Source organism: Protopterus annectens, chromosome 3.part0 (genome assembly GCF_019279795.1).
Source record: "Protopterus annectens isolate FY-2018-M chromosome 3.part0, PAN1.0, whole genome shotgun sequence".
Classification (NCBI taxonomy): domain Eukaryota; kingdom Metazoa; phylum Chordata; order Ceratodontiformes; family Protopteridae; genus Protopterus; species Protopterus annectens.
Window position 1 is genome coordinate 1,108,491,152 of NC_056731.1, and position 19,646 is coordinate 1,108,510,797.

Below are 19,646 nucleotides of genomic sequence, written 5' to 3' on the forward strand. Positions count from 1 at the left end.
TCATAAGCTATGCAAGACCTTTTTGAAAGGAGCCACTCCTGTTGAGGCCACCGATCCAAGAACCCTGTGGCCTCTTGGGATTTAAGGTTTGTGTTGTCCAAACTGACATCTTCCCCATTTGAACCTTCTTGCTTATCTACATTGAAATTTTTGTCTTGGAAGACTTTGTTTTTGGTGGCCAACACATCAGCTAGATGGGTATCTGAGTTACAAGCCACCTTATTTGATCTTTCATAAAGACAGGGTCTCACTGCGTACAAACCCCTCCTTTGTCCCCAAAGTTTGTTCCCATGCCACCTTAAATCAATCCATAGAACTCCCAGTTTTCTTCCCTAATCACTGTAATGCAGCTGAATATCGGTTTCATCAGCTAGACGTTCATTGACAACTACGTTCTTTTTATTTGCATCGGACCAAGGAGTTTAGGAAATCTGATTAACTAAAGTGACACTATCTAATTGGATTTCCAGTTACATAGCCTTTGTCTACAGTTCGGAGGGCAGACCTTTACCCTTAAAGATCAAGGCTCATTTTACCAGGTTTCTGTCTACCTTTGCAGCCTTTCAAGCCAGGGTTTCACTTGATAATATTAGTGCAGCAGCTACGTGGGCTACCTCTTACACTTTTTTATTACACATTACAAATTGGATTTAGCTTCCAGGGGTAAAGCATCCTTTGGCTCCACGGTGGTCAGGAGTATTTTCCAGTGAGCCACCCTAGAATAAGGCGCTAGGGATGCTGTCCCATGTGTAAAAATGAAGGTGAAATTGGACTACACAACATAAAGAAGTTATGTACTCGCCATAAAGTTCCATGTTGGTAGTCCATCTCACCCTTCATTTTTACCAACCCGCCCTCTTGCCCCCATCCTGGAAGAATCTGGAGCTATTATTATTTTGGTTATCTTTAGTTGGAGACCCTTTTAGTAGTGGTTTGTCTGTTATGGTTATTTCTTCTAGTGAGCAGCAAACAAGATCTGGGGTTTGTACTGGTGCACTATGGGATACCTGCTTAGCCACGAGCCAACCAGAAGTCTTCGAGCTTATGAATTGGCCGAGTCGAAGCCGAGAATAGTCTCCGAACCCATACGTAAAAATGAAGGGTGAGATGAACTACCAACATGGAACGTTATGGTGAGTAAATAACTTCTTTTTCTAGGCCATCAGTAAACCTATCAATGTCAATGGCCTGGTCAGTCAGTGACTTCATTGGTGCTGGTGTTAACCTTGCCATAAGCACAGATATTGCTGACATCAGCTCCTTCAAAGCTGGTGCTTTGACATTGGGGTGGATTTGCTGGAGAGGTCTTCTGTACCATCTCCACTGTGAGACTGTCATCCCAAAAGATAGCCTTTATATGGTTGATATCAGTGTCATCTACTATGACTATGCTGCTGACTGCTTTCTTATTGTTAAGGGTCTGCACTGACACATAGGTCTCAAGTTTTGAATCTATTTTTGTCAGCTCTGGTCCACTTGTTTTGGTAGCCTGAGACTCTGGTTTAGTGCCACTACCAATACAGATTCCAATGGTGCAGGTTTCTCTATGTGAACTGCCCCCTGATGCAATTCAGACTATGGCCCTGGGATGTCCTTTACCTGTTGTAAATATTTCAGGTCCGAGCACAGAAATGGCAGTGGGAGTTTCTGCAGGATGTAGTGGCTGTGTTCAGATCTCAGCCCCCCCCCCCCCCCCAGAGGTCTGGGGCTAAGACTAAGTGTAAGAGGAAGCACTTAAATTTTTCTAATTATCCCAGTCACTAATCTGGATGATTACCAGGAGGTGGACTCTCCCACAAATTGCTCTCATGTTTTGGAAGATGTTGGGGCTCATCTAGATAGCTTCAGAACATCACCTCTGAGTCAGAATCCATCCTTGCTGTGGGCTTCCCATTCCCCAGTCTTGTCCTTTTGATTGGTACCCTCAGTGGCACCTGTCACAGAGAGGCCAGTAAAATCCTCTGATCTCCCAAAAACTTTAGTAGCTGGTTGCAGAGCCCTTTGGTGGACTCCATTGTTATACTGGCTGCTCTGAAGGACCCTAAACCTCTTCCCAAAGCTGTCCTTCTTGCTGATAGTCACAAGGACTATGGAGGGGTATGTTTTCATTCTCCATTTTCATCTTCAAGGTGTTAAATCCCTTTGGAACCTTAACATGAGTACTGTTTAACTGCTGAAAGTGTTTGCACTCTGGAAATATTACCAGACTCTGGACTGAAAACCACACTGCAGTCCCACCTGTCGGCCCTTGCTTTGGTGATATAATAGACTATGTGCCTTGTGTGCAGAGCTGTGGATGGTTCAGATAGTAGAGCAGGTAGAGCAGTGGCTGTTCATTGTCACTCTTGACTGTACCTGACTGAATCTGCTGTTAACACTGTGGCCAACTTCATGCATGCTCTGTTTGGTGGAACCTTGCTTTTAGGGCCTGCAATAAAAGCAGAATTAGATCAAGTAATCCACCAAGATGGGTGTGGTAATACAGACTTATCTTCTGCTCTCTCAAAATCAGTAGAGTACTTGCCATCTTTGGTGTTTGGGATGCCAAACAAAATAGCTTTTCAGGTTTTGTCAGATGTTGCAAAAGCTGCAGCAACTCCCAGAATGGTTGAACTCCCAGAAGGATGCTTTTAGCAGAATAACTGGTTGCTGGACTTTTCAGTAGGACAGCAGTCCACTCCCAGCGATCTTGCCTAACTGCTCATTCTAAGGCAGCCATAAGTTATATGTCCCTTCTCATTGCTACATGGAAGGCCATTGTATGTTGAAGGGTGGTTCAAGCGGATAGTATCCAAAGGCTGTTCCATTCTTTCTTCACCATTCTCTAGTTGTGACATCTTCCTCTCCTGGACATCTCACACCATCAGGAATGCAGTAACAAGAATAGAGGCACAGGACCTAGTTCAGATTATCTATTATATTTACTTTAGCATTTTTTTACTTTAATTCACTTTAGTTTAGGGGAGAAAATGGTTAGGCTGCTGTCTGCATCAAGAGTTGGCCAGCGCCATCACCTCAGTATCTTGGAATTGTGCACTTGAGTTTTAGGTCCATAGATTAGTACAAATTTTTGCTGTACCATTATTATGGTAACTGGTATAAATTTAAATAAGTTATTGCGTTCTTTATTCTGAAGTTAATCTTCCAAACATTAAGATAGTGATGTATATTAATAGAACAGGTTCAGTTTCAGAATTACAGACCACAGTGTTATGCTCTTCATAACAGTCTGTCCTGCTGCTCTACAAAGATTTTCCAGAAATTAATATTAACTTTTTGGGCTTCTGCTTTTGTGAAATATTTTGTTGCACTGCATTATTTCGCTAATATTCTAGTGGTGCAGAGAGTTTTGGTTTATTAGGTGTATCCACAGGACTACATTTTTATATAATGAAATATTTTGGGTGTGGGACACATGGGGTGTATTTTCAGTACCATATTGCTTATCAAATTAATCCGTCTGTGTGCAGCCTTCCTTAAGAATGGCAGTGTGGTGTGTTGGTACGATATACTTGAGATGGTAAGTACAATGGATAGTATACATTGTTTTCTCTCTACAGGACTTCTAGTGGCTGCTGTACCTGCACCAGTTGATCCATTTGTTGGGGGGATTGGAGTTGGGCATCCTTAAAGGAAGAGCCCTACTATTTGTTCTAGTTGGGCATCCCAGTCGGCCCCCTGTTCCCTGGCAGGAGTCTTGTGGTGGAAATAGTCATCTTTCTAGTCATCTAGGGAAGGAAGGGACCTTACCTTCTCCCCAAGGAGCACTAGCATCCCCTTCCCACTTGGCAGCTCTTCCAAGCTCAGCTGTTGCTGTTTCCCAAGGAAAAGCATCTCTCTGCATACACTGAATCTCCCTCATTTTGAATTTGACTCTACTCTGTGCAGGCTCAGAAAGGCTTTGACTTCGTTGGATATAACATCTTGTGCTCCATCTAGGTGACACCCATGTGGTTAGACAGGACTGCTGTCCTCCCCAGGATGGGCAAGCCAGCAGCAGCCAATCACTGCTATCCTCCATGGCCAACTCCTACAAGCACCTAAGCTGCTAACTGAGCTCTGATCATATGTGTTAAGAGCTTTATCCCACTAATCATAGAGCTGGCTAACATGCTTCTTGATCTCGTCTGACTTATAAACACCATACAACAAAGTTTTTGTTTTCTGCATATGTCAACTGTTTTTACCAAGAAATGTGTAGCTATGCCATTTTGTATATAGAACATTGCAGAAAAATAAGATGCCAATGTTTTGTTATTAACTAGAAACTGTAATCCGTGTTTGGTTGTGGGTTATGCTGGATTTTATTCATGACTCTCCCATTGGTAAGCGAAGTCCAGCAGGAGCAACTATAAATCCAACACTTTTAACAGTATGCTGTATCTTGTGTTTAATTTTGCAGCTGATTTATTTCACAGGTGTTCATAATGTGTCTTGCAGGACATAGTGTTGTTATAATGTCCTTAAACTAAAGTTAGAGAAATTAAATATTCTATTGTAGATGCAGTGTTGGACCGTTCTCTTTCAGAACTTTTTCATTGTCGAGTCACAAACAAGAGAAGCACTAGGACCAAAACGGGTCTTTCATCCATCATGTATTAATACTGATAATCATCTGTAGGCCTTCCCTAAAGGTGATGACCTCTCTAGCCAAGGTGGTCTAAACTTAGAATCTTTAGTACTCTGATTTTCAGGTACCAATCCACAAGAGTGTATTAGCCAGAACAAAAAAATTAGCATGTGTTGAACAATTTCAGAAGTCAAGATTTTCACATGCAAGTGCCTTGTACAGAAAGACTTTATCTGAAAGCAGCAGTCAACATAAAAACAACACATAGAGTTGCAGTGATAGAATACATTAAGAATATTGCTATTAAAAAGCATTGCAGATTGTTTTCTTTTATATTGTGGTGCATGATTTTATGATGAATATAGTATAGTATGTAGCTTAAAAGGGTACAAGTGAGCACTGAGCTAATAGCCCTATTACTTCAGGAGAAATTATCCATGCAACTTAGCTCCTAGAAGATGAACAGGTTTTATCTGTCAGTTCTGCTCTCAGAGACCTGCCCTTATAATTAAGGTCAGTCCAGGACCAATGTTTCAGGCTCAAGTGTTTTTGCCTCTGCTTTTAAAATTTCCAGCATTGCTCATCTTTGCTTAGAAATGGATCCATTGATTGAACCTTCAGGACTAACCTATAAAATGAGACTAATAATTTAACAGTCATCTTAGAGATGTTGTGTGCCTGTTTATCCCCCCCCCCCGATGGACCTTTGACCAATGTTCTTCCTTGTAATGCAAACTGTTTTGTATGGTTCTGTTACCATAGTATGTAGTCTTCTATTCTGCCACTAATTTGAGGACCTTTCATTTGTAGCATTGAAACGGTCTTCAGCTCTTCAGTCATCATGGATTCTCTAGCTTTGGAACAGTATACCACTTAACCATGAAGCATTTCCTACTGTTGCTTAGATTATCTGCATTTCTGACCCTCCGCTGTAACACTACTCCACGATTGAACATACTTCAGCATTTGGTACTGAAGCTTCCACCAGCTGGCACTTGTAATAATGTTGCCTTATTTGATGCAACTCATCAGTAATTGGTCTAGGAATATATGCACTGTGGTGTATCAAGTCGTGACTTTAAGTAATTTGAGCAGTCTGAGGGAGAAGTTGGTTGGCATCCTGCCTTGTAAATGGGATATTGCTAGCAGTGTTTGTGCTACCGGTGACCGAGAAGTGCTTTATGTGGTTGTGATCTGAGACTATTGCAGGTAAGTAATTATTCTCTTTTTCTATTTTCATGAATCTGGTGTTTATCAGCTATTCATATTTAAATTTTCACTTGCAGATAATGGTTTTCAGTGGTGATGTTGAGAGCACCTGTTAAGTTTATGAATGGAAAGATGAAATTCAGCAGCATCTGCTTACAGCAAAGGTGAATTATTTATTTTTTCAGAGTATTAATTCTTTAAAGATTTAAAGGCTTGAAGATTATTATTTTTTTTTTTCTTTTTTTTCATTTAGGTGCCTTGTGTCACCATATTGCCTCCTTGTTGCTGCAGCTTTTGTTTTGGAAAGGATGTTTTCACATACAACAAACAATCCATGAGGTCAGTCTTTTGTTCTTTGCTTTGAGGAGTTTGGGATTAAGGCCTCATTCATAAAAAAAAATATTTGGTTTCATTGTGTTTATCAGTTTAATGACAGCTATATTTTTGTCCATTTAGTTATGCAGTAATGAGGCAAGTCGCTTGCACCATGGTTCCAGCATATCTTAGTTGACACTTCAGAGTGTGGTCAGTGAGAGACCGTAAGTATTTATACATTGTATATATTTTTTTCTGGGAATTAAGTTTGTCAAACAAAGTAAACATTATTTTCTTGATTATAGGCTTCCTGTAAATCTTGTGCTGTTCTGCCCATGACTGATACTGGAGCAGGTCTAAACACTGAAGCATCATGATGTTGGATTGAATGGAGAGCCTGACTGATGTCATGAATAATGAAGCCACTGAAAATGTCTATGAAGAGGATAAATAAGCTGTTAACTGAGAGAGAAAACATTGCTATGGATTGTGGCTGTGTAGGTTGTAGCTTTGTTAAACCCTCTCATCTTAGACTACTGCATTCTTTTTAAACACTGCAGCAAATACATAATTCTTATCTAAGGCTGCCTAGATGATACTGTATCTACTGTACTTCATTTTGTCGCCCATCAATAAGTGAAACTGTTTTTTTGTTCATATTTGTCTTAAGATGGAGAAACCCTTATCTTCAGTTAAAAAGAAACCCCACTCTACAGAAGTTGTCTTCCGGAGCTAGTTGGTGTTAGTGGTACTATTTATGTTGCCTGTACTGCTTTGTGAATTGGCAGTTCTAGGGTATTTGACAAAAAAAAAAAGAAACTGTGTAATGTTAGTTAGTGAGGGTGTTGGTGCACAGCATCCAGAAGTAAACTTATTTCAACCACATCATATGAAGTTGAGAGACATAAACATCAGCCTCTTCCACTCCCTCAGATGCGACATCTAATTTGTGGGGATGTGGGGACATGATCCATGTAATCCTTGTCTAGTTAATGCCTGCTTTTACCACATATTTATTCAGCTGTGTTCTAGCTGCTTTCTTTGAAGGAAACAAATACTGCAGTTAAAAAATTCACTAATTGCGAAAACCAGCCATGTTGCTGTTGGGGGTACCATTTATTGCGACCTCTGGGAATATTAGCTGTTCTACAGAGAAAGAAACAAATGTGAGAGAAGAAGGCACTTGAATTTTGAAATTATTTCGGCATGTGGTAACAAAGCATTACTGTTTTACCTGCTTGGCCAAGGACTGGAATTGTTGGTAAATGAGTTGCATTCATCTTAAAGGGACTTGACTCAGAGCAGCCTTCAAGAGACTGGTAGGTTGGTTTATAGCAGTGATTTTGCAGTCTTATATTAAATAAGCTAGGTGAGCCAGGTTAGGGCAGAGTGAATGTAACAATAGTGAAAGTGATATCTTGGAATCGTTCGTCGTGAATACTGCTTGGTGGTTTGGTTTTAGTGATCTTTTTTTACTAGCTAATAGTATGGGATTTTTTATTGTCATGATGTGTGATGTAGTGGGATTATTGCAATTAAAACACACTTGACATTACCACAGGAGACATTCTGTAATGGTGGTGAGCAGTCACTGTAGATGCCACAGGTAGCAGTGAAGTTAATATGCTTCTAACTATGTATCAAAAGGAAGGACTGAATTTTGTAATATAGGCACTGAAAAACAGTTCTTCGGAAGCACTGGTAGGTGCATCTCATTTTAAATTCCAGGTGGAGATTGAATGTCATAGTAGAGAAGCGCAAGTAGAATTTAAATTCTACAACAGCAGACAAATTCTGCCACACTATAGAGCTCCTGTGCTGTGGATAAGATTTTATGCATTGTATCTTTATTAAAATTGAATTAGATAAGTTATGCATCTGTTGAAATGAACTGAAAGTAATTGAAATAAGATTTGTGGGTGAATAATTTTAACAGTTTTAATAACTATTGTATACATGCTTAAAAAAAAATAATCACTGGGCCTTTAAATCAAGGTTTGGTTAACTGAATGGAGAATAAAACTTGCCACGTTTCATTGTTTGCACTTTATCCACTTCTTCTTTCCTTTCCATTTACATGCAGTAGACAAAAACCTTTTTGAAACTAGACATAGCTGTCTGAATATGATAAAATTTAATCCCATTAAAATAATGGGCTTCTTGGAAACAGTTTAGAGTACTTAGGAACAGCATCAAGAAGACTTATCTGTAGATATTTATAATTAGTTCACAAAATATGGTATGAGCGCTAAATAGGTGTGGTCAACTTCATTAGCTCAAAAGGATAAGTCCTTACTTTTGCTTCAGTTGACCCTAGTTCGACTGTTTGCCTAAGGACTGGCAAAGCTGGTCCAGAAGAGTTGGGAACAAAGCAGTTTTGGGCTTGCCCACCTTTGAGGACAGGACCATACTTGGACCATTAAGGAAAAATGTGATGACCCCACTTGCAAGAATTCATCTTAGTGGGCAAGCAGCATACAGTAGTCACAGCCAAGGTAAGGAAGTGGGACATGGGTACATAAGACAAAAAGGCCTGCCTCCCCAAAGTGTGCATTACACTTAATACTTGCTTCTGTGGGGAACAAATGGGTCAGTAGTTCTCCACCCTGGGAGGAATGTGAGTAAGTCTGTAGCAATGTTAAGAGGGAAGTTAATGTGGGAATTGGGAACAAAATGAGTGGTCAACTGTTGAAGCTAAATTTCAGTAATTTACAGTGGTATGTAGTATAATTAATCACCTTAATATAGTCCAGATAAATGCATAACATTCTTTTTATTAAAACTGTTACGCATATTTTTGAGTAGAATTTGTATTGTATTCAAAAGCTCTCTACAGATGCTAAAAAAATCTTTATGGAACTGTATTTTAGGTGGTTTAATTATGGCTTCTTAAATACATATTTGTGACTTTTGCAAACTGTCAGGTGGTAAATATATGCAGACCAAACTGTCATCTTTGAACCATAAGCCTAAAATAATAACACATTAAATGTAAATCCGTTAAGTAGCAAAAACCTGTTGCATTAACAATTTGTAGAAAATTACGTATTTTGGAGCTGTTGCTGTATGACTCTTAAGATATATGGATGTACAGCAGTTAATGCTTTCTCCATTTCTATATTATAGATAAATGTTTGCATTGTTGTGCAAATGCAGTTAAAAATTGATAGTTCGAAACACTGAAGGCATTATTCCTTGCGCTAAGACTTTGTTTGGATGATAGTTTTATATGCCATAATTGCTGATTTCTTTTCTTGCCCACACTTTTTGTCTTGTTTCTGAACCCTAGCATATTCTTCATTAGACAGTTCTGTATTGTGGTGGCTTTGCTGATCTGTTACTGTTTTGATCAGAGAGGATGAAAAGTGTAGTTGGTACTTGGAAAGAAGAAGGGTCCCAGCAGTTTTGAATATCGATGGTCAGGTATTTTGCCAGTAGACAAAGATTTAGATGGTTGTACCCCAGAGCTCTGTCCTTCTGACCATTGCATCTTTGTGAGGCATCTGGTGAATTTGATACTGATGTGCATGATATTGCTGCAAATCTGTTAATGCCGTTTTGTCTGAGGATAACATTGGTGTGATAGTGCAGTCATATGATGTCTTTTATATTTAAGCAGAAAGACTGCACAGTTCTCATCAAGAAAGACCCCTCTATACACTCACATGTACATGTGCTCGTGCATGCACCCCTAGCAAATTCAGAAGCTGTTAGTGTAACATATGTTGTCAGAATCATGTGAACCACTGGCATTTTCCTTTAAGATGAGAAGTTAAAGATAACTGAATTTATAGCCAAGAAGAACTTTCCACTAGTCACATTAGTCGTCAGAAGTGTCTTGTATGATATTATGGCAGTTAGATGTTTAACATGAAGTTAGTGCAGTTGCCAGTTAAGTTAAAACACTGTAGCTTTCAAACTAAAAGGCACTTGATAATAAATGAAATGCTTACTTTTACACTTTGTCAGGGACTCATTTACTCAGAAGACTGTAGGTTTATTTCCCATACCAGGGGGAGAGAAATTCCAACTGTTCATGCCAACAGTCTCACACAGCCCATTGTCTTGCAGCAGACTCCAACCTTATAATCTGTCTGTTTTGATGACCACAGTGCTTATGTCAGTTATAACACACTGTACTTTGATCATTCAGGGTAGGTATGAGAATTTTTTTCTGTAACAAGCAGACTATAAGTGGTAATGTGTAATGTCAACTTTTTATTTAAGTTGAATATCTAAACAGTAACAAGTTTTCTTGTTAATTGAATAAGCCTACTCGACAACAGCCTCTGTTCACAGGTGACCCAGGAGCAATGACTGGTTAACAACTTGATCAGAGTCGCACAGTAGGCAAATGGAGGCCACAACAGGACTGTTTCAGGGTCTTGGTCTTACCAGCAGAGTCTTAAGGACTATTCATTGAGAAATATGCAAACCTATACCTAAACTGAGTAAAAGGACATAGTAAAACAGTGTCTGCATAGCATCAAAAGACAGCCACTCTGTATTTTAACTGGCCTACACAAATTAAAGATCAGCCTGCAAGGTAAAATAAACTGCAGTTGCAAAGAACATATACTTGTATAGATGCGTTTCTGAAGAAACGTACTGCACATATTTTTCCATATGAATATGGCAGTACACTAAACACCAAAAATGTGATGAGACTTAGGGATACAGGTGGACAGTGGTCTCACCTTCGATAACCACATCGCCACAACAGTCAGGAAATCCTATGTGGCACACCTCATCACTAAGGGCTTTTCATCCAGAAAAAAGGAGGTCATTGTCCTACTGTACCTCATCCCTCATTAGACCCATTATAGAATACAATGCCCCGTTTGGTATGTACCTCTCACGACATCTAAAACAACTGGAAAGGCCGCAGAAATACCTCACTAAAAGAATCACAGGCCTAAAGCAGATGCCCTACGCTGACCGTCTTAAACTCCAGCTATACTCTGTGGCATATCGTCTATTCAGAGGCGATCTCTGCTTAACATACAAGGCCATGTCAAACCCAGAACTGTTGGACATGCTACACTTAAAGAAATCCCAATCCCTCAGAGCCACACGCTCCAGGGATCTAAACCTTGTCATCACAATAAACAAAACATGCTGGAGGGATAGGTTCCTGACCCAGAGACTCCCCAGACTCTGGAATAGATTGCCCATACATGTCAAGCAGAGTGCCTCTCTGGCCCTCTTCAAAAGGAACCTTGACAATTGGATGGGAGAAAGGAAATTCACCCCGGGGATCACGTCAGTTGCCCTGCTAGACAGGGAAGTAAATAGTGTGGGAAGAAATAGCCAGGGAATTGTTATGGCTAGGCTTGTATAGGCCCTAGGGCTGATAGCCTAGTACTAACCTATGAACCTGTGAAATAGTTCAAGAATGTAGTATCTGCCAGCTCTTTATAACTGGACTTGTAAGTGGACTGGGGAAAGGTTTTCCTGAGAGAGCCCAAAAGCCAAAACCAACCTAGAATTCTCTGCCCATAATTGTGTCACCAAGTCAAATCAAAGCTGCCACCAAGATCTTACAGGACATCTACCACGGCAGAAAAATGACCATCTGTTCAGGATGAAACCAAGATGAGGAGCAGATTCAAGTAACTTCACTAAAAGTAAAAATGGCAAAATGCTGTGACTTTCAAAAACACGCAAGTTAGAAATCACAGTAATTTGTCTGTTCATAGACTTCTGACATGACTTTTTAAAATTTAGAATTTTGTAAGGACGGTGGCAATATTAAAACTAAGATATTTAAGAAGTACCTGTAAAGTAATGCTTTAAAATAAGAGCATGTTCATGAAGTGCAAGACACAACATTGTATCAGGGTATGTAGGGTTTGCTAGCAGGTTAAATGAAAGTAATGCATGTCTTACTGAAGAAAGTATTGAGTGTTTCAAAAAGATTTTTTGAAAAAGGTTGCCCACCTATGACAGTTAAACGATTTAATAAAGTTTTTGGAGGGAGATCTAGACTTCATAAGCCTTTAAAGCTGTCAGAAAATAACATGAGCTGTACAATCATGATAAAAGACTGTACCTCCCCTGCTTGTAGGTACATTTAGTAAATGAGCAAGTTGTTAAATATGGTACGAAACATTTGGGAAATACTGTCAGGTTTTCCTTCTACACTTTTAAGTGGGAGAAGGTCCATATTTTATACACAAGTGATAAGAATTTTTTTTTCAAGCTTTAAATTTTTTTTAAAGAGAATATGATTAAGTCATTAATTGAAAGTCATGTAATTTGTCTTTTTGTATTTAAGGTCGTTTTCTGTATTTAATCATAGTCTGATTTAAAATTAAAGTGTTTCTGAATTTTATAGCATTTTGCCTTTTCTTTTTTTAATTTAAGTTTTAATAGTCATTGCTGGACCTAGTCTTAGCCAATTTAGATCAACATTTGCTGGGTAGACCACTGAAACTTTGCATTTATTGGGATGTTTTCCTTTCCATACCAGTTAGCTGGAGAAATCATTTTTCCAACAAACTGCAGAACCAAGGTGCAAGGGAAAAGTCACTAATACTGAATTAAGCTTTTCTTGTCTTTTACACTGAGAAATGCTATGATCTAGTGGAAATGTTTATATGGATAATGTGGAGCAGGTCATGAGAAAGGGTGAGAGTGCTTCAGTGAAAGTGTCATAAACGGTAGTAGTGAATCAGTGAAGCACAGAGCCAACTTAAGTGTGTCCTTATTTTTTCAGAATGCCATGAAGCCATTTATTTTTTCAGGGATGCTTCTCTATGGCTCCAGTATTTCAATCACCCTTATGTTTGAGCTTTTGTAATTTATTCATTCATATTTATTCATCTGCATCTGTGATGGCTTCTTCAGTGTTAATAATGTTGAATACAGTCTCCTTCAGATTGGCTTTAAGTACCCAGTGCATTGTAGGGTCTAGTATTGATGCAGCTACCTGAAACAACTGTGCAACACCTGAGTAAGAGACTAAGTCCATCAAAGTTCTAGCATGCCTCCCCATACTGCCTACTAGGCATTCCATATCCAGTGCAGGCACAGTAGAAGATATTGTTATGGATGGGCTTGTCTTTTTTGTGGATGTACCTTGATTTCTTTCCCCTCCTTAGTTAAGGCAACATGTACTTCTCAAGATTACACTTTACGGTTGTACAGCAAACACTGTACTTGCTAGCTGCAGGTAAACTATTACCATATACAATTTTAATGTAAAATTGCTATGTGGCATTTCCACTTCTGAGCTCATATCTTGCCATGGCTGCACATGCCAGACATCCACCAATGCAATATTTTCAGATGTCATAGAAAGTGGGACAACCTGAAGACAGAGCTTTTTGTATCCCAAGTGAATCACCGGATCTCTTCCTTCTTTTCTGGGGTGTTCTGTACAAAGGATCTAGTAAAAGGTATACTCTTTGGTTGGCCATGAACTTTTTGATGCCATCCTCCTACTATCTCTTGTTCCAGAAGTGATCCTTAAAAGCAGCAAGAGAGAACAGAAATTTGTAGCTGCAAACTAGCCCAGACATGTCTGGTTCACACAGTTGCTCTGAGGCAAACCAATGTGCTCATTCCCCTTTACTGCATATGTCTCCTGCAGCGGGACAGCAATGTCTTGCATCCTCTGAAAGGGCCTCAAGCTTGTGGCCTCAGTCTGAACCCACACATTCTTTTACTCTAACATCATGTTCATGTTCTCAAAGAAATAATGACAGCCAGAAGCAAATTGCATTTGTGTAAACAGAAAAGATTTTCATATTAGTGTGAAAATAGAGGAATGAACCCAGCTCTCTTAATACCTGAAATTCAGCAGCTGCACCCATTAGAAAGGAGTAGGATAGGCTCTGTCAACTAGTTATGGTTGCCGTTTCACTAGATCCTCTAGTTTCTTAGCATAAAAGTTGAACAGCTATTAAAAAGGATTCCCCCCCACCCCAAGTTTCCTGGCTTAGGACCTTAAAGAATTGCTTCCTTTTAACCTTCTAGTACATTCATTTGTTCTTTTATTCTCCAGTTACCTGCTTAATCTGGTTCAAGGTTGTATGGAATCAGGACTCTTGTCAGCTTCCTACTGAAATGTCAGGACTCCAAATTATAAGTACCGAAATACCAAAAAAAAAGCTTGAATGTACCAACAGAAGCGTGAATATTTGAATACTGTTCTCCTTTTAAACTTGTTTTTGCGGGGGGGGGGGGGGGCAAGGCCCCACCCCACCCCAGAAAAAAATTGCTGCTTTTGCTGCATGAGGGCTGATGTTCTTCGTTCTTCACTGTTGCAGTCATCACACTTGGGGTTATCTGCCTGCAGGTAGCCCTCAGTCAGCCCGAATGCCAAAGAACTGGTATATCTGCATTGGATGCTGTCACTCCAGGACTGACGTCAGTTGTCAGGGATATAAAAACAGGCAGCCGACGCCATTACATCAGTTTTTCTTGAACTGGAGCCAGAAGCAGAAGCAGTTCGCAAGTGCCTGTCGGCCGCTTACCTGAATTTTCGTTTACAAATTGAATAATCCGGAAGTCTTCTAAAGCCAAGTACCCTGTTGGGGATCCTTTTTTCTTGCTCTAACTGATGTCAGAAAAAGTTAACAATTGTGCCTGTGGAAAACAAATACCTCTCAGAGATTTTCATTCTTACTGCGTCACCTGTTTAGACCCAGACCATGATGCATCTCGCTGTCAGTTTTGCAACTTAACGCCCAAACCATTCATTGTCTGGCTCTCTTTGTCACCAAATTCTTTCACTCTATCTCCATATTCTGAAATGGCTTCGGTAAGCCATCCGACTACTGATATTCCGAAAAAACTTAAGGATAAAGACAGAGACAGACCGCATAGGTCCAAAGCTGCTGACAACGCTTTTGTTAAGCTAGTTGCCAGTCTGCCAGTACTCGGGTGCTTTCGCAGCCCCTGATGCCCACTTCAGTGATTCACAGGCCTCTACAGAGACCCATTCTGAGTCTGGTATGCCAGGAGACTCTTCGACTGTGGAACCTGTGGATGTCTCTACCTTGGATGGGTCCGAAGCTGCTGTGCAGGCACCGGTTTCTGAGGCAGTTCTTCGCTCAACCGATGTTCGACTCAAACCGACCTTTTTTTTTAACCAAAACTACGGAGTTTCTTAGGCCCAGAGGAAGCACTACACCTAGAAAACCGATGACCAAAGAGCATGCACGTGGTCCCATGCCACAAAACCAAATGCTTAGAATGGCAGAAGACCTTATTATGCTGATTAGGGGAAGTCGGCCTTCCCCTGCCAAGAGACCAGTCCCCTACAGCTTCGACACACCAGGAGTCTGATGACTCTTGAGATTTTTGATGAAGACATGCCCTTATCTGCTTATGAGGATTCAGATGCAGAGGAATCCTTTCCCTCTGCCTCCCCTCCAGAGGATTTTTCTTTTGGTGAAACCTTGCATACCTTAAGAGAGCATTTCCACTGGGAATGCCAAGACTATCCTCCGTCCAAAAAGAGACTTTGAGAATTCCTAGAATTGCCTCAGCACAGGCCTTTAGCAACACGTCTGTCCTGGATGTTGTTTGATAATGTTTTTATAGAATCTAGTCTTACTCCTGACACTTTACCTCCTGCCCCTAGGAAACCAGACAGGTACTACAGAATACCTGACGCTCACAAATTTCTTTCCAGGAATCCTACTGCTGACCCAGAGATAATTTCCCAGGGGGCTGAAGGTATCAAGGCTACTACAGCTAAGAATCCTACCCCTTCGGATAGGGATTCCAGAGCTTTGGACAGATTGGGTAAGAAGGTATATACCTCTGCAACTCTTGCTATTAAGGCATTGAGTTTTCAGTTTCACATGCTAAAGTACCAGCAGCATATTATGGAACTTATTAAACAAAAAGTGGCAACCTTTACAGTCTTTGCAGAAAATAAAGAATTGCAGGAGCTTATGCACTCTGCAAGCCAAGTCAGTAAATGTACTTTGCATTGTGGCTTTGATGCCCTAGAAGCATCTTTCCGGGCAGCAGTCACTGGATCTGTACTGAGAAGACATGCTTGGCTCAAGGAGCAGACCTTGCCAGACCATGTCAAATCAAAGTTACTAAACTCTCCTTTGAACAAGGACGGTTTTTGGCACCAAAGCAGAAGAGGTTCTTGAAAAGATGGAAGAAAAAGCTAATCTATGCAGACGGTTAATTCTTACAAGTGCAAGCCCCTAGATTCAGTAGGCATTGCCCTTCCAAATACTGGTCCTTTCTAGCCCCCTCAAGGCCTTCTTAAACCAGACCCAGGGGAAACAGACCACCCAGACTACAGTCTCAGGGTATGCAGAGATCTAAGCAATAGAGTGCCCCCACCCCTAAAGCAGGAAGTGGTAAGCCACCTCCTTATGGAAAAAAACTCACTTCTTTACTCCACTCCCCAGCCCTGCCCAATTGCTTGTGCCCCTAGGAGGAAAACTTGCCGTTCATGCAAAAAATTGGATGTCCATCACACAGGACCGGTGGGTCCTCAACATTGTATCCCAGGGGTACAAATTTTATTTCCATTCACTGCCAACCCCAAGTGGGTTTCCAGACTTTCATTCAAACCAGTGTGCAGAGGCTCAAAGCCAGGTAGCTTCCCTGCTCAATATCAGAGCTATTCAGCCTGTTTCAGTAGAACAGAGAAGGGGGGTCAAGGATTCTACTCCAGACTCTTCCTGGTACCCAGAAAAGAGGGCTCTTGGCACCCAATCCTGGATCTTTCACTTTTCAACACCTTCCTGGTGGTACCAAAATTCAGAATGCTTACCCTGCAACAGCTTCTTCCTAAGCTAGCCAAGGATACCTGGTTAGTCACCCTAGACTTAAAAGAAGCCTATCTGCACGTCTCCATAAGGGAGTCATGCAGGAAGTGTCTACGTTTCAGGGCAGGGGTTTATGCATTATCAGTTCTCTGCACTTCCCTTTGGCTTATCTACTGTGCCCAGAGTTTTCACAAAATTCCTGGCTCCAGCCATTGCATACTGTAGGCAGAGCAATATCCAGATTTTCCCGTACTTGGACAACTGCCTGATTCAGGCAGACCGTCTAGAATTGCTGTTGCAACACCTGACATTTGTGAAACACCTGGTCACTTCCTTGGGGTACACCATCAATAAAAATAAATCAAAACTAGTACCCAGTCAAAATATTGTATTCCTGGGAGCAAGCTTTGGCACAACATCCCAGATGGCATTCCTCACTTCAGAGAAACAAGTCTGTCTGACAGCCTACGTCAAACAAATGGCCACCAGAACCCAGCTATCCCCAAGAAAAATACTGCAGGCCCTAGGGTTCATGGCCTCATGCATACTGTTAATTCCATATGCAAGACTGCATATGAGGAAACTTCAGTGGTACTAAGTCTTTGGTGCCAGCATTCTCAGGACCTGGAAACAGTCATTCCTATCCTACCCTGTCTAAGAGCAGAGTTCCTTTGGTGGGCAGAAGCATGCTACCACAACAAGGGACTGCCCTTTTCACAACCCCACGCCGCCCAGACCCTAACCACAGACTCATCAGACTATGCCTGGGGAGCACACATGGACGGCAAATGCATTCAGGGCCACTGAAGCCCAAGTCAAATTCATCTGCACATCAACCAAAAAGATGCTAGCTGTGCAGAAGGCCCTGACAGCTTTCAGATCCCTACTCTTTCCAGGACAACTGCTAATAAAAACAGACAACACCACAGTTATGTGGTACATCAACAAGCAGGGGGATCCCACTCCTATCCACTCTGCAGGTTAGCCATGGCCCTGTGGCACACTGCCTTGGACATGCAAGTCCATCTGCAAGCTCAATTCCTGCCAGGCAAACAAAGCTCACTGGCAGATGACTTAAGCAGAAATCTCCTAGACCCACACTAGTGGCAATTGGAGCCCAGCACCTTCAACTTTCTGATTCAGAAATGGGGGGACCACAGAAGTGGATCTCTTTACCTCCCCCTACAACCACCATCTCAGCAAATTCTGCACCAGGAATCCTCTCAGTAGGGCCTGGAAAGTGGTTGCCCTACCTTTTCAGTGGGTAAATGTCTCTCTCAATCTATGCCTTTCCCCTCTGTCCCTTCTCTCAAGAGTATAACTCAAGGTAAGATGGGGCAAACCAAGGACAATTCTGATTGCCCCAGACTGGCCAAACCAGCACTGGTACCCACTCCTGCGCAGCCTGTCACCGGTGCCGCCCTGACACCTACACTAGAGCCCAACCCTGCTCTCTCAGCAAGAGGGACAGATTTTGGATCCACAACTGCAAACCCGAAGTCTTGCAGCCTGGCTTATTCCTTGAATTCTCCCCCAGCAACCCTAAGCAAGCAGGTGCTGGACGTCATTCTTGAAGTTAGAAGACCCAGCACAAGAAAATCCTATGCTGATAAGTGGAAAAGGTTCTGTTCCTGGATTCTGTCTAAAGGAGAGGACACATCTGCCCTCCCTGCCTCTAATCCTAGATTACTTAGCAGATCTACTCCACAAAGGCCTGCCCCTCTCCTCCTTTAAGATACATGCCTCAGCCATTTCGGCCCACTACAACACTGAGCCGCCTCTTTTCTCACACCCTCTTATCAAACAGTTCCTGAGAGGGGCAAACAACTTAAGGCCACCAAGGAGAGCACCCACCCCTGCTTGGGACCTTAACTTTGTACTGGAAAAGCTTATGCCCCCCCCCCCCTTTGAACCTGCTGCATCAGCAGACTTAAAATTCCTCTCTTGGAAAACAGCCTTGCTTCTGGCCTTCACTTCAGCTAGAAGAGGTCTGAGCTAACATGCACTTGTAGCTGTGGAACCCTTCATCATTTTCCATGCTGACAGGGTTTCTCTCAGGGCTAACCCTTCCTTCATGCCTAAAGTGGTGTCTAGTGTGGCTTTCAATCAATCCATCCATTTGCAAACTTTCTTCCCTAATCCTCAAAATAAAGGGGAAAGGATCCTGCATTCCTTTAAACATGCACAGACAGCTCAGATTCTACCTTGATAGGACTAAGCCCTTCAGAAAATATGACCAGTTACTAGTCAGCTTTGCACCAGGGGCAGAGGGCAAAGCCATTTCTAAACAATTTCCAAATGGATAGCACACTACATCCATTTCTGCTACAAGCACCATGGGAAACCAACCCTTCATGGGGTCAGAACACATTCCACTAGGGCAACATCTACCTCTACAGCATTTCTCAGGGGAGTCCCTCCCAGGGACATCCTGGATGCTGCTACCTGGAGTTCAGTACACACCTTCACCATGCATTACCACCTACCTGTCTTTACGAAATCCAAGGCAAGTTTTGCAAGGCATACTAGCCAGCCCTAACTCTTCTTGACTGCCTCCACCCTTCAGCTTTGGGAATCCACCCAAGTGTGATGACAGCAACAGTGAAACACGAAGAATATAGTACAATTGTGTACACTTGCCATAAATGTAGATGTTAGTGTATTCACTGTTGCAGTCCTGGTTTCCCTCCCTCCAGCCCCCCGGTTTTTCTCTCTCTCCTCTCTATGGCCCCCCTTCAGGGGTATTAGTATTTACTTTTTACTGGTGGTGTTTTCCCCACCATAACTTAGCTCCCTGTTTGTGG

At 41.6% G+C, this 19,646-nt stretch overlaps 1 protein-coding gene across 5 annotated transcripts in view; it reads left to right on the forward strand.

Annotated features, from left to right (window-relative positions):
* Positions 1 to 19,646, forward strand: part of LOC122796673 (serine/threonine-protein kinase WNK2-like) — a 745,557-nt gene that overhangs the window by 182,088 nt on the left and 543,823 nt on the right. Inside the window, exons 1-5 of one of the 5 annotated variants that reach the window (XM_044065342.1) lie at positions 5,762 to 5,779; positions 5,857 to 5,943; positions 6,033 to 6,118; positions 6,236 to 6,318; positions 6,400 to 6,591. The exons of 2 other annotated variants lie outside the window; for them this stretch is intronic. In XM_044065342.1, the coding sequence (XP_043921277.1) occupies positions 6,511 to 6,591 (81 nt within the window). In that variant the 5' untranslated portion in view covers positions 5,762 to 5,779; positions 5,857 to 5,943; positions 6,033 to 6,118; positions 6,236 to 6,318; positions 6,400 to 6,510. Of the gene's footprint in view, positions 1 to 5,761; positions 5,780 to 5,856; positions 5,944 to 6,032; positions 6,119 to 6,235; positions 6,319 to 6,399; positions 6,592 to 19,646 lie in introns of those variants that run through there. 2 more of the 5 variants (XM_044065343.1, XM_044065345.1) reach the window with 2 other exon arrangements.